The sequence below is a fragment of the Protomyctophum parallelum genome, assembly GCF_964188405.1.
Source record: "Protomyctophum parallelum genome assembly, chromosome: 17".
Lineage (NCBI taxonomy): Eukaryota > Metazoa > Chordata > Actinopteri > Myctophiformes > Myctophidae > Protomyctophum > Protomyctophum parallelum.
The window spans coordinates 10,780,435-10,795,324 of record NC_139719.1 but is presented as its reverse complement, the minus strand read 5'-3'; the positions used below and the strand labels follow the sequence as shown (position 1 = coordinate 10,795,324).

Genomic DNA, 14,890 nt, shown 5'->3' with positions numbered 1-14,890 from the left:
ACGTCCTCTATCTGACTTTTACAAAATAAGAGCCACTTTTAATGATAATGTCAACTCTAGTATACTTACAGGACGTTAGGCACGTTGGGTGCCTGGCTCAGCTGGCTGTGTGCAGGCTGCAGTGGAATGTTTTGTCAGGAGGAGGAATCTCTAAATTCCTGTCTCAGCTGTTGGTACTGTATGCAAATGCACTTGGCATGTCATTGATCTGTCGCGCACAAAACTTTTTGACGACGCATGCTCTGCCAAGCACTCACCTCTTCAGACTCCACCTCACCCCCTAGCACTCACCTCTTCAGACTCCACCTCACCCCCTAGCACTCACCTCTTCAGACTCCACCTCACCCCCTAGCACACACCTCTTCAGACTCCACCTCACCCCCTAGCACTCACCTCTTCAGACTCCACCTCACCCCCTAGCACTCACCTCTTCAGACTCCACCTCACCCCCTAGCACTCACCTCTTCAGACTCCACCTCACCCCCTAGCACTCACCTCTTCAGACTCCACCTCACCCCCTAGCACTCACCTCTTCAAACTCCACCTCACCCCCTAGCACTCACCTCTTCAGACTCCACCTCACCCCCCTAGCACTCACCTCTTCAGACTCCACCTCACCCCCTAGCACTCACCTCTTCAGACTCCACCTCACCCCCTAGCACTCACCTCTTCAGACTCCACCTCACCCCCTAGCACTCACCTCTTCAGACTCCACCTCACCCCCTAGCACTCACCTCTTCAGACTCCACCTCACCCCCTAGCACTCACCTCTTCAGACTCCACCTCACCCCCTAGCACTCACCTCTTCAGACTCCACCTCACCCCCTAGCACTCACCTCTTCAGACTCCACCTCACCCCCTAGCACTCACCTCTTCAGACTCCACCTCACCCCCTAGCACTCACCTCTTCAGACTCCACCTCAACCCCCTAGCACATCACTCTCCCTGTAGGCTGCCCTTTCTTGCCAGCTTTTTCTTTCCATTGATGCTAGTGATTGACCAAGACATCGCTACTGATTTCTTACTGTGTTGTCTATTGACTAGAGTTCATGTTTACTCCAATTATTCCAATTCCAAATTCCAAGATACTGTATTGTCCTGACTCCTTGCAGCTGTCTGTCTCTCCTCGTGTCTGTCTCTCCTCCACAGAATGTCTGTCTGTCTGTCAGACAGACAGACATTCGCCACGAAGCGACACATTATGAACTTGTAGATCTGCTGTTTTCACCAGATTGGCTATTTTCACTACTTCTTAAACATGCGTTTCCTAATTTATGAAGTTTCTTATATATTTTTTTGATTTCTTCATGAAATTACAGTACTTGGAGAATAAATCACAGAATGTAGTAATTCATGAAAATGTTTTTGGAAAATGTTTTTGGAAATGATAATTAAAAACTAAAATGTAGAAACAATAATAAACAATACAAATTCTGATTTCTCCGTGACCCACTGTTTTGGGGGAAACGGTGCTATATGGACTGTCTCTCCTGGTGTGTCTCTTACAAAAAGAAGGTGCCCCAAGAAGGAGGTGGTGCTGTTGTCCTGACAACCATGAGGAGAGTCACAGTCTCGTGAAGGGAGGCAGCAGAGATAATGTGCATGAGGAGAGAGAGAGAGAGAGAGAGAGAGAGAGAGAGAGAGAGAGAGAGAGTAGACTGTGGTGTGGAGTGGAGTGCCGTAAAGAGGGACTAGCTGATCATAATTGTTCTGCCTCTCCTCTCTCTCCCTCTCTCTCTCTCTCTCTCTCTCTCTCTCTCTCTCTCGTTGTAGGTTTGCATCGCTGCTCTGCCCAGAATGCAGTGAGCAGTGTAGTCTAAGCATCAGTGGAACCAGTCAGACCAAATACTTAACATGCATGTTCCATATAAAGTGTTCTTTTTTGTAGTCACTGAATAAAGAAGCTGTTATATGCTGCTGCTGCTGCATTGGATATATAGTTTACATCACCTATCGAAGAGTTTTAGGACATAACAACGTTTTGAGAAGTCTGGAGTGGACAACTATTTCATTTTATTTCCTCCCTCTTTGGATCTATCGAAGCGCACCTCGCTCCTGTGTCAAAATGCAGGTTGGACGGAGATCATCGTGTTGGAGACAACTGCAGGCTTCTTTTTTCCGACTCCTGTGTCTTATTCCCACAGGATTCCCCGTCCGGAGTGTGGACATGCAGCGAGCCACGGATAACATCACCATCCGACAGGGAGACACGGCCGTGATCAGGTAGGACTGCCTGTCTGGGAGCAACTTTACTCTGCTCTCCTCAGCACCCGTCCTCAATGCTCATTCACAGTTCACCCTTAACCCATTTTGACCTGAGATAAGATTCTAAAAAATGTCTTCTACACCCTGACAGTTTTCTGAAAAAGCTATGTTTCTATGTCAGTGGTTCTTTGATTTTTCAAAAATAGCAGACCTACAAGCTCCCATTTTGGTTCCCACCCAAAATGGGATAAACATTACATGCTTCCACGATGAATACTATAGAAAACACTGAAAACAGACCAAACACATTTTGCTTGTGTTCATGAGGACGGGAGGTACTGTAGCTGTAAAAAACAAAGAAAGTGATGAATGAATGTCGATGTGTGAATGATAGGATGGCCGGGTTGCTGAATGAATTGAATACTTCCAAGTTTATCTCGCCAAACTAAACACATTGCACAGTGTATGCTCGAGGAGGACAGTTCAATTAGATGCTATCACTGTGCTTGTACAACATAAGAGGAGTATATAATAAAACGTGTCACACAGTGTGTCCACAGAGGCAATCTGAATGGATTCATGAATGAATAAGTATTGATCAGTGCAGAGACATGAGCCTGGAACATAGGAGCTGGAATGTAGCGGATATAGAATAATAATCCATTTAGAAAACCATTTCTTTCACCTCCGTCACTTATAGTTGTCTCCCACCAGGCCTGCAGGGGGAGAGTATGTTTTGCACTCCGTCCGTCTGTCCGTCCGTCCATGTGTGTGTCCGTGTGTCACGACTAGACATGCCATCAATGAGCCTGTTATAGCGCCACCATGAGGCAGATTCTCAACTATAACTGCACCAATCTGCGTGAAACATTGCATGCACACTCCCTAGAGGCCAAGGAAAAACCTTTGACCTGCATTTTTCACATCTGCCTTTTATAGCGCCACCAAGAGGCCGACTTTTGTAAAACACATTTATTGATATTACTCCTTCTGTCCAAAAATCCCGCAGATCGGTAGACAGTATCTCTATAGTCATGTGATCAAGACGGATCTGTCTGATATTTCATATTCCATCCTAATTGGCTAATATTGGCTTCCAAAGTTTGCAGGATTGGCCCATTTTGAACAAAGAAAAAGCGAAAAAGTGACTTTTCAAGCACTTTCCTCCCCTTTTATGTAAACCGTGTTATAGCGCCACCAACAGGTGGATTTTTGCAAACCAAAAATTTGGAACAAAATGCCTCAAATCATGAATTTGAACATCCATTTGCCATCAAAGGCGTAGAAATGGCACCCTTTTCAGAGGAGTACTTTTTCTAGTCATTCATGTAGCATTCATGTAGCTGTCTATTTTAGACTTTTATGTGTTGAGTCAGTTCTTTGTGTAAAAAAAGACTTAAGTCTATTTAATGTAATCGTATTGTGCAGACAATGCAAGCTGTCAACTGTTACAGCGATGCTGTTATAGGCAGATGTCAGGCTGTCAGCTGACACGTGACTCCAGGCGTGTGTTTGTGATGGTTAGAAAATGCAGATGATTTATGTGGATTTATAATTTCTGTGCTCTTTTGGCCCTATTCCCAGGATGGGAGTTTCTTTTTTACTCGGGCCGGGGATTGGGACGGGATAGGAATGATTTTATTATCATTTTGTTACTCAAGCCGGGGATTGGGGCGGTCTGGATTTTTTTTCCGTGGGAGTGGGATGGGACGGAAGTGAAAATCCAACCTTGTATCATCCTCTACTCCACACCCCATTGCTGAGCAAGGAAGTCTGGCCTGTAGTATTATAATTATCTCACACAAGCAGTTCACCACAATTAACTGTGGGTTCAGATAATCAATAAGGCAACGTTTTAGGATAGGAAATGAACACTGTGATGAGCTAGCCTCTAGCGCACTGAACATACGTCAGTCACTCTATTCAGTGATGGAAAGAGGGGCAGTGTGTGTGGTATAGGGAGGCTCACATGCAGATAGCATTTTAAAATAAATGCTAGACATTTCAAATAAAGAGGGGCAAAAGCAATTTGAGCCACTTAAATGTTATAATGTTTCACGTACTGTACATGTACACGTTGGAAATCAGTGTATGAACAGCTAAATCTGAACATTCAAAATGCACGTGTGTGTCATGTCAAGTGTGGAAGGTGTTTCACTGTGCGTGCTCGAGCGTGCATGCGTGCGCGTGTGTGCGTGGTCTGTTTCCAGCTATTGAGTCATCTTCTGTAAGTAACACCAGTACAATGCCATACTGACAGTGACTCTGACTACTGCATAGAGACTGTATTGCATTATCATCAATGTATTCCTCAGTAACACTACGGTGTGCTTATTGTACTGATGCAGATTAGTCTGCATAGTGCAGGATACTGTAATGACGCATATAGTATTTACTTTTTATACATGTATAGGTTTGTGGCAGGGGGCGTGATCTAGGCGCTGGCCGTTGGGTGGGGTGACAGACCTGCAGCACATTGTGTCAATGAAATGGTGCTGTGTTCTGTGCAATGAGAGGCAGACCTACTGTACTTTACCAAGCTGCCCGGTTTCGTGTCCTTCCTTTCCCCTTGGTGGTGACTATTGGTCACACTGTTTGTTCATTGCTGATGGAGTTTGTGTGATGTTGTTTCTTCTTTTTGTTTCATAACTATTGTGTTGCTGCTCTTAGCCAATATACAGAAGCACTCATTTTACTCTTTCTCTGTCATATTCCACCCGAATAGGCCTATCCTCCACTAATAATAGTCCACACTCATGATCAGTAAGTATATCATAACCATTTGTTTGTTTTAATTGACCTCAGAATTCACTACACCGCAACAACAATGTCACACTGAGCTTCGTCTTTTCCATGTTCAGAAATGTTTGGAAAAAGCGACTGCTACTGCCAAAACATTGGGGTTTGTATTGTGCCAGCCATTATGAAAGAGTTACAGTACATGTGAGGGCTTAATGAGCTCTCTATTAATGGCAATAGCATAATTATATTACATGAAAACATATCTGACCCAATTGTGTATAGTTTACCTTAGTCCTCATTAAAAGAAATGCGCAATTCTGGGAAATTGCCAGTGTGGTTGCACTGACGCGAGACACAAATTGAATTCTTCATGTATTCGTTCTTCTTCATGTGGGAAGCCGCATGTGCACACTTGTAATTCATGGGTTTATACTTGAAAGTTCTGTCCTTGATTAATTATTCTTGCCATTTAATTTATATTACATATTGTGATGTCACTCCTGAAAAAGGACAGGAAATGGACTTTTGGGGTTACAGAAAAGGTTACAAAAACGCCTGTTGAACTCAATGAACAAAACAATTTCACAAAAACGGGCATAAAAGTTGGGAACACATGGCCCTTTGGTTATGCAACATCTGTTGTACATGATCTCCCATTGTTAATTTACCTGCTGTACCTACTGTTAGAGTGCCATAGGCCCTGCACACTGTAAACATCGTTGCCGGTTGTTGTGTCTTTCAGGGAATAGACACACAACCTGCATTTTATTGATGGTTTTCTTTGGCTTGCTAGGCAAAACTACAAATTAATGGCATATGTCTCTTTTAATAAACTCTATGAATCATCTGGAGAGGCTCAGTAACTGTGCCGAGTGTCAGAAGGTTAATCTGGTTGTTTTGAAGCAATCATCCGTATCAGATGGCTTTAAATGAAGCGTTTCATGCCAATTATTCTACACAACCGTGAGCCAGTCAGATGCTATATTGCATTTATGTATCGTATCACTGTTGAGTGTTGCTATAATGGCGCTGTCAGGATCAATCACCAATAATTGTGATTAACAAATGAATTGATTATCTCAAACAATTGTGCTCTGGCGATTATGTAATAATTGTGATTTAACTTATGATTGACTTCATATTGGTTGTCTGTTGGTTTTACAACTTTACAATCCCTGTTGTGGAAAGACCTCCAGATAGAGACAGAATATGTAGTGGCGAATTTACCGGGTTGTTGGGTTATGTAAACCCATATGGGTTGTGCGTTATGTAAACCCATATGCAGGATTTCACTGCAAGGGAACTGACGAGGATTTTTATTTATTTGTTTGAGACAGGAGGTTATTCTTATTATAATCGCTGTTGGTTCCGAAGTGCTTTTTCACCCCTGGTGTTACATGAAAACCGGTGACCTATCAACGATGACTTGCAGTCTGGGATAGTTGCGTAATCATTCTACCGTATTCCTTGGGTTACCACTTTTGGTGCCACATGGGTGACGGACTGGTCTTGTTTAAATTAATTTGTTGCACGTGTGCGAGCGACATGGCAAAGATTGAAGACGGAGAGGTTACTTTGGCTTTTAGTAAGGCCGTGGAAATATTCACAGTCATACTGTTTTGGGATTTATTGGTGAAAGGAGGAGATCAAGGTCAATACAATTAGCCATGGTGAAGCCCAGCACAGCTCCACAACTCTCTGGAAAGTGCACACTCTTGATTTTATGTTTACTAAACTTCACTGCAGGACAAGTGCCAACACTATGTCATGTGTAACTAAAATCCCATTATAGACATTATTTAACCCGCCCCAACCTGATGCCAATATAGTGAAAATGTCTTGACTCTGCTTAGCTCTGGTCCATAGTCTCCTTAACGCTATTGTACTTTAAACTTCCTGCGCACGCACTCACATGACTATAGTAAGGCCAGGTACCACACAAGCTGTCTTGTCAAAAAGACATGTTTTCCAGCTATGTTATTGGCTGTTGGAGTATCCTTGAGCAATGCACTGAATGTCTTTGAAATCGTTGGAAAGACTAGGAAGGCACTACATGAATGCAGCCACCATTTTCCAGCAATATACGGTATACATCAATATGCTCACGTAGATGTGAGTGAATCAGTACAACCACATAACGGTTAAGTACGTCAACCCTAAAATATATAGTAAAACGACCTCAGAACCTTAGAGGTCTCTTCTCTGCATGTGTCTCCTCATAGTCTGCAGCCAAGGAGGAGGACCATTAGCAGTGCTGCAGTTGTGTCTCTACTTGGAGTGACATTTGCCCCAAGTAAGTCAGAAAGAACATAAATCATATTGTATTAAATCTTGGCCATGTTTCATATCCAAAAGATTTAGGTCAGTGACGAATGCCCCCCATTTCTGAGAGGCTCCGCAGAAATTTTGACTTTTCCCTTTTGACAGAAACAATAAAGAAGACATGGCAAAATATAATTAGCCTTGTTCCCACTGAGTCACGCCATATGAACCCATAAACGAAGGGAAAAGTTTCTTTGCTACAATAGTTTGCCACACTGGTTTACTTTTAATTGCTTTTTTCCTGTGTTCTGGTTGCAGGGTGGCCTTAAGCTGAAGTGTTGCCATGTGGGGATATAAGTGCTGGAAATTGACAATTACTAATTCAAGTATTAATGTCACAGTCGGTGTGATTGCTCTCCTCTGGGTCAATTATCTGAGCTTTGACAATATCCTCTGTCTGTCTCCTTATTTTCGTTGGAGATGATTTTTGTCGCCTTGTGATTTACGGTTTACCCTGCAGGGTCGATGTCACCACTAAACCCACAAATCTCTGCTTTTAATTTGAGTTTGAGAGAACAGTGTGTATGTGTGCACACCGCTAGAGGCTCAGACGTTACACAGGAGGTGTAATTAGACAAAGTGAAACTGCCTAAGGATCACCAATGCACTTATTTTAATTTGTCTTCATTATTAACCATTGAGCCCTGATGATTTTCTTTCAGAACGTGTAGGTCTACTGCAATAATATAGCAGTACTTCCACAGTGCACTCTAAATGTCTTCCCTGTAATCTCTTTACTTTAACTATTAAGACATGAGGCTGATTCTACAAATGTCCTTTTTTGTGCCAAGAACCCCCCAAAATGATATGTATTGGCTGCATACCCCCCCCCCCCCCCCATCTGAACATGTGTTGAACACCAGAAGAGAAGGTTTGTGAAAGCAAACGCTTTCAAGCTCGCAGCTGTGAGCTTGAATATTTGCTATTTTTGACTAAAAACTACTGTTCCTGAAGAGTTTTCTGAAAAACACACTGTGTTGTTTTATTAAGACAGTCAGTGTAGTGGTATTTGTTTGGTGTTAGTTTCCACTGCACAGATGTAGCTGCATTTTATGTGCTAGACTAGAGCGTCACATTTATCAGGACAGCTAAGAGGTGAAGAGACACCTCGTTCAAGAGACAGACCATCAGGGGACAAGAGGTGAAAAGACATGTTGGGTTCTTGTGGATAAGAGTGTGAGCACGGCTGTTGGATCTTGGTGAACAACTACTGTAGGCCTTTTTCTTTTTTTTATTATTATTGTTATTTTCAAAGCAGTATACTTCATGTCTGTGAGCCATCTGAATCTCATGCTTTCATGTGGGGTTTTGGTGGAATGTGAAAAATGAGGACTTTAGCAGCAGGTGGATAAAGTTGTAAGGCTCTCAGGTGCAGAGGGTGATCCAGGCTCACTGCTAAACATCACGTTATCTGAGTGGCTTTGAAGAGCCGGCGCGATGTGTCCAGGATGTAAACAGAGCTACATGTGGGAGGCAGAGGAATGTATCTCCTTTCATACGGAGAGAAAGAAAAGGTTAGGGGTCTGTGTCATGCAATTCTAAGTACGGTAAAGATGTGCTGGAGTGCTCGCTCCGAATTCCTAGCGCTGAGCATTGCGTTTCAGCGTCCATTGTTTTTTGGTGGGAGCTCTGACAATAGTTCAACCTTTGGAGAGGACCCCCCGGTGCTCATTAAGGCCACGTTTGATCCTTCTAGCTGTGTCTGACAACCTGGTCATTTACAACCTAAGTTTGAATTGTTCATTTGTTTTAGGTTTCTGAGCTTGCTTATAATTCTTGATGACTATTTCTATGTATTTGATGTATTATGTGTTGTCCTTGCTTACTGTAAATCGCTCTGGATTAAGAGCATCTTCTAAATTAGCCTACCTAAGTTGTAAATTGTTTGTTAATCGTTAATGATGCAGATGATTCAACGTTGATAGGTTTGAACGTTGTGGGAGTCGATAAACGTTTAGCCTCGGTACCCCGGCTTAATATGTTCTGTGCAAGCATGCTCTGGACGTGATATCCAAAACACTGATCCACTCAGCAAAATATTTTCTGAAGACACAGCTCAACAGAGCAGCTAACATTAAAAGGCCAGTCTTTTGAGTTCCACTTACTGTACATTGCAGATAAGATAACATACTTTTCTTATTCAAAGCAGACACTCACGGGGTGCCTATTACAGGTACTTGATGCATTGCTCAGCAACTTCTTATCTTCACTAGGTGTAATGGCAGCAGTGTCATAGGGGCAAATTACTTTTTATACTCTCAAACATCCACAATTTATAATATGTGCTGAGGTTTATTGTAGTGTAACAGGATTGTGTGTGTGTGTGTGTGTGTGTGTGTGTGTGTGTGTGTGTGTGTGTGCGCGTGTGTGTCAGCACAATGCGGTCCACCCATGCATTAACATTCTGGCCGTTTAAATCACATTGGCATTTTAATAGGATGTTTCCAACATTCTGGGCCAGAGGGGTTGACGTCTTCACTGCTTCCAAAACGCAACCTCTGCTGCCCTTTCATTAAGAACGTAGAATTGGTTTGGTAGTAATTGGATGCTTGTATGGGCAGCTGAGTACTTGCAATAAGGCAATATGACCAATATGGAGATATTGTCCATGCAATACAGGAGGATACCATCATTTTCCATTTTCATCATGCAAGAATTTGGAAATTACTTCATTTGCATTACAGAACACATTTTTAACATAATGCAATAAACTAAATCAAACAACTGTCCTTTCATGCAATAGCAGGACAATATCATGCAGTCACAAGGATGTGTGTTTTCAATGAGTCTAACATGGTTCCAATGGAGTTTGACGTTCAATGGGTTTCTATAGGAGGGGACGTGTCTGATCAAATTAATATCAAATATTGAATCAACTTGAAAATGTCTATGCATTGCATATCGTGAGCTTGTAGATCTGCTAATTTTGAAGTATACATTGGGGCTTGTATTACACGTTTACAATAACGTTCATGGTGTGTTTAAACGTCGCTCTCTATCTCACAGTATGTCTTCATTCAAGAGTGTGCTTTAGAGGGGGCACGGTGGCACAGTTGGTAGTGCTGTCGCCTCACAGCTAGAAGGTCCTGGGTTCGATCCCCGCTCGGGACGCTGTGGGTGCTGGCGGCGTGTTTCCTCCTCCGCGTCATCAGTGCTCATACCCGAAGGCGGGGTTGGCGAAAGGGCCTTTCTGTGTGGAGTTTGCATGTTCTCCCCGTGTCCCCTAGGGTAGGTACCCTCACAAAAAACATGCAGTAATCCTGGTCACTAAACTGCCTCCCCCTGGCCAGCCGGGGCGCCTGATGGAGGGGAAAGGAACTGGTTGGAATAACGTGTTCCTTCCACGCGCTATACGTCCAACCAGGGAAACTCCCCCCTGTCAGGTGTAAAGGAGCAACTTGGACACTCAGGCATGAAGGAAGCATGAGTTCAAGTCCGTTGCTCTCCCCTTGTCCCCCATATATGGGGACCAGGTTGGTGGAGGGTGTGTAGAGCCCAGGATCACATTAGATGTTTGACACAGGGGTGAAAAATGGGTTACAAAATCGTGGGATAAAAAATATTAAAAAAAGAAAGAAAAAAGAGTGTGCTTTAGATTGGGCCTTCCAGGCGAAAACCCAGCTAAAACCCACCGTAAACAGGCTTTCATATATAGCCTGGGTACTCAGTCTGGAAAGGGTCCTATCTCCAAGGTAGGCGGGACATGTAAACACTAAACAGGTGAAATCGACCCGTGTTTTCTGATTTGGTCTGCGGTCGTATCAATGCGCACTGCACAGCTACTGCTGTTGCCCTGCAACTTCTCCTTCACTGAACTCACCGCACACAGTCCGTTTGTTTTGTACTACTGAATCTGACAGTGGTCAGATGTAGAGTTGCTGGCCAATAGTGATGACATCAGGGATCTCCATATATGGGCTTATAACTGCGACAGCAGGTCGCATTTACTATATGACATCAGGGTCTGTCACTCTTGTGACACATGATGTCATGAGACCTGGGCACCAAATGGTGCCCGACACACTGATGGCGCCCGACACACTGATGGTGCCCGACACACTGACGGGAGATGCTCGATTCCACAGTCAACTTTCGCAAAATTAGTATTTACTTTTTACCGTAGGTTTTACTCTCAAGTCGAGTTGAGTCTCCAACTGGCGCTATTTTTTTCACAGTGAGAAAAGCATAGACAGAGTAGCTGCTGGTTGACGTGGGAAAACTACCCAATCTGGCCGGACACCAAATTAACGTAATCTCTCTCTGCCGTGCACTTTGTCTGGTGTGCGCAGCTCACAACTCAGTGATGTGTGCTCACTCGTGCTGATCCCAGCTCTATGGCTGATCCAGCGCAGACACAGAACATGACGTGACCCAAACACAAACTTGTTAAACATAACGTGCCTCGGCCAACAAAACACATATCCCGACTATCCAAGTCAAGCCCCGACTTATACTTTGCCGTGTTACATGCTGAAAATAGCTGTTCTGCAAGCTCACAAAGTGTTTATGCAGGATGTGAGACGTTCAGGAACTTTTGCCTTCATATAAAAGCATATCAGCTTTCACAAGTTGAAAAGAGCTATAGGGCTTCATATGATAATGAGTGGCGTGCTTCGCTAATCATTAGACTCCATTCCCCAACCTCCTGGGAATCACATCCGGACTTTACGCTATCGTATAAATCATGTTTTGGGGCGAGCGTTTCCTCCAACTGCCACTCAAAGTGACTACTGGCCAATCACAGTGCATCTTTTCCAAGACCAGTACACTCCCTCTCTTGTGCGCGTGCGTGCGTGCGTGTGAGTATTCTGAGGTATTTTCAAGAGACTGCTGGACTGTTCATTACCTAATGTCTGTGTACATTACAAGTATGGATTACACACATTATGTTTTATATGTTTGATGTTGCAGCCCACAGCTCACATTAATCTGAGCCGGTCGTTCCCGTGTGGACGCAGAGATCCACACGGCTCGATTCTTTATTTCCTTTTCAACTCAGATGTCCTCTCTGCGTGCAGACAGACCACGAGGTTATAGTCCCAAAGGGGATCAGCTATTATACCGTTCTTCCCTCTAATTGGCCAGCATGGTGCTCAATAATCCCAACAGATCATTATGAGCTCTGGGTTTTTTTTGGGGGGAGGGGATGATCAATCATTAACCGTCCTGTCTCATTCTCCATGGTCAGTGATTCCATCCATCCGGTCTGTCCGTGTCGCTTGGCTGCACTGACCAATTAGCCCTTCGACTAAGCTCAACCATTGAGATGCATGTTAAATTATGGGATTTCTCCATATAAATTTCGGTAGCAAGAGCTTCAAAATGTCTTCTAAATCTAGTCAACCAGCTGGCCTGCAGTATTGATTGATACATTTATTAGACAATACAATGAATCTAGGTAACAGTGATTTTCCTGTTTTCAGGGAAGGGGGCAGGGCATTCCACACACTAGACTTGTACGTGCCCGTCGGCCACGGCCTACTTGGGAACGATGCAACTTGGAAACCTAATAATACCCGTCAACTTGTCATACATAGCACCCGTTTTAACTATGTCTGTGTCCCTTTTGTGCCCATACTGTATATGGAGATATCTGTAGTATGCAATACCTGTTTTCACTGTCTGTCTGTGTCCCACATGGACCGACTGACTCAATACTGGGCACTGCACTCCCTGTGGGGGTGTGGAACGCGTGTGTCGAATTAGAAGTTGGTGGGGCAAACGGTTCTCGGGTTACGTGCATTACAACCGTGGCACGCACGCACACACACACACACACACACACACACGCGCACACACACACACACACACACACACACACACACACACACACACAGAGACGTGGCATATTTATAGTAGGACTAGACCTGTACGTGCCTGTCGCAGTCGGCCACCGGCCTGCTTGGGAACGATGCAACTTGGGAACCTAATGATATACGTTGTCATAGCACCCGTCAGCCGGTATCCCACATGGAGATGTGCCTGTGTGTGAAGAAGACTACAAACTGAAAAGTGTATTTGGCAAGAGGCAGAGGCTGGAAATTACACAGGTGAAAAGAGTTGGCCTCATTAGGCCCACTGGCAGAGCCTGGCCCAGGTGAAAGGAGTTGGCCTCATTCGGCCCACTGGCAGAGCCTGGACAGTGGTGGTTCTGGAGAAGCGTGGGTCCGACCGACTCGACACCTCACTCCCTGTGGGGGTGTGGAACCCGTGTGTCGAATGTGAAGTCGGTGGGTCAAACGGTTCTCGAGTTACGTGCATTACAACCGTACACACACGCACACACGTACTCACACAGAGACGTGGCGCATTTATAGTAGGATGAGTGGCAGTGCTGTGGAAGTTGGATTTACCCATATTTGTTCTAAACATGGGTGGCACCAGATCATTATTCACACTCCCTCTAGTGTTGGGAATTCTGTGGTGTGGCTCACCTTTTTGAGGTATAATCAGTCAAGTAAATGCATGGGCACTAAGGGCATGGATGGCAGAGCTGCATTTACAATCTTGAATGTCAGTCCCATTTTCAGTTGCTTGACTCTGTCGTCAATCAAATTGCATTGCATAAAGGTGGGTCATGGGCCCTAGACCTAGAAGGAGTCGTATAATCGTATTAGTTTGTTTTGGGTGGTCTGGAGCTTAGTGGTCTGGAGCTTAGTATGCCGCGAGCCGGTTTGGGCGGGCAGAACCCCCTGGGCTGGTCAGAAATGGACCCGCCCCAAGTCTATAGCCTTTGTCATCAACTCTGACCCTTAGAAGAAAAAGGTCCTTATTAAGGTGTGTCAGATAACTGGAAGTGGAGAAGTAGAGACAAAAGGGATCCCGCACACTGTCTTCACTTGCAGAATTTGATTTATTGAGCAACGTTTCGGTCATTCAGACCTTCATCAGGCATCAATTGTTGCTCATTTGTCAACTATTTTGTTCTCTTCCTTCGAGGTAGGATTCCATTCAGCGTACTGATGTACTATCAAATCCTATCACCTCCAGTTTGTCAAGTAGGATTGAGTGATTTACAGTACCAAATGCCTTTTGGAGGTCCAGCTTGACCATGCCACAGTACTTGCCCGAGTCTACCTCGCGCTTGATAGGCTATATAGGCTATGACTGGACTAATGTGCATGACATTATTTCAATAAACTAGAAATACGATGAAATGTTAGAGGGATAAACTCAATCAACTTCTGACCTTCCGACAGGAGTTTTCATTGTAATGCACGGTAACTATGGTGATTATTGCGAACGCAGTGAGCCACTTACTATGACAGCAAGGGCTGAATGTCTGTGTGTGTGTGTGTGTGTGTGTGTGTGTGTGTGTCACGCTGTTACACCACCCGCCCGCCACCAGAGGGCGCAGCTGTAGCACACACACACACACACACACACACACACACACACACACACACAGGGCGCAGCTGTAGCACACACACACACACACACACACACACACACACACACACACACACACACACACACACACACGAGCTGCGTTCGCTTCCCGCGTTTGCGCGTCTTACTTGTTAGTATTATTGCCATCACCTGAGTGGTTCAGTGTAACTTTCCTGATGTTAAGCTGTGTATGTGTTCAACAACACAGCCATGCATAACAATGACAGCTATG

The 14,890-nt window shown here is 44.4% G+C and overlaps 1 protein-coding gene across 1 annotated transcript in view; it reads left to right on the top strand.

Annotated features, from left to right (window-relative positions):
- The first annotated feature begins 1,798 nt into the window (after positions 1 to 1,798).
- Positions 1,799 to 14,890, top strand: part of LOC310874333 (limbic system-associated membrane protein-like) — a 94,954-nt gene continuing 81,862 nt past the window's right edge. Inside the window, exon 1 of the mRNA XM_083787102.1 lies at positions 1,799 to 2,223. Within this exon, the coding sequence (XP_083643228.1) occupies positions 2,066 to 2,223 (158 nt within the window). The 5' untranslated portion in view covers positions 1,799 to 2,065. The remainder of the gene's footprint in view (positions 2,224 to 14,890) is intronic.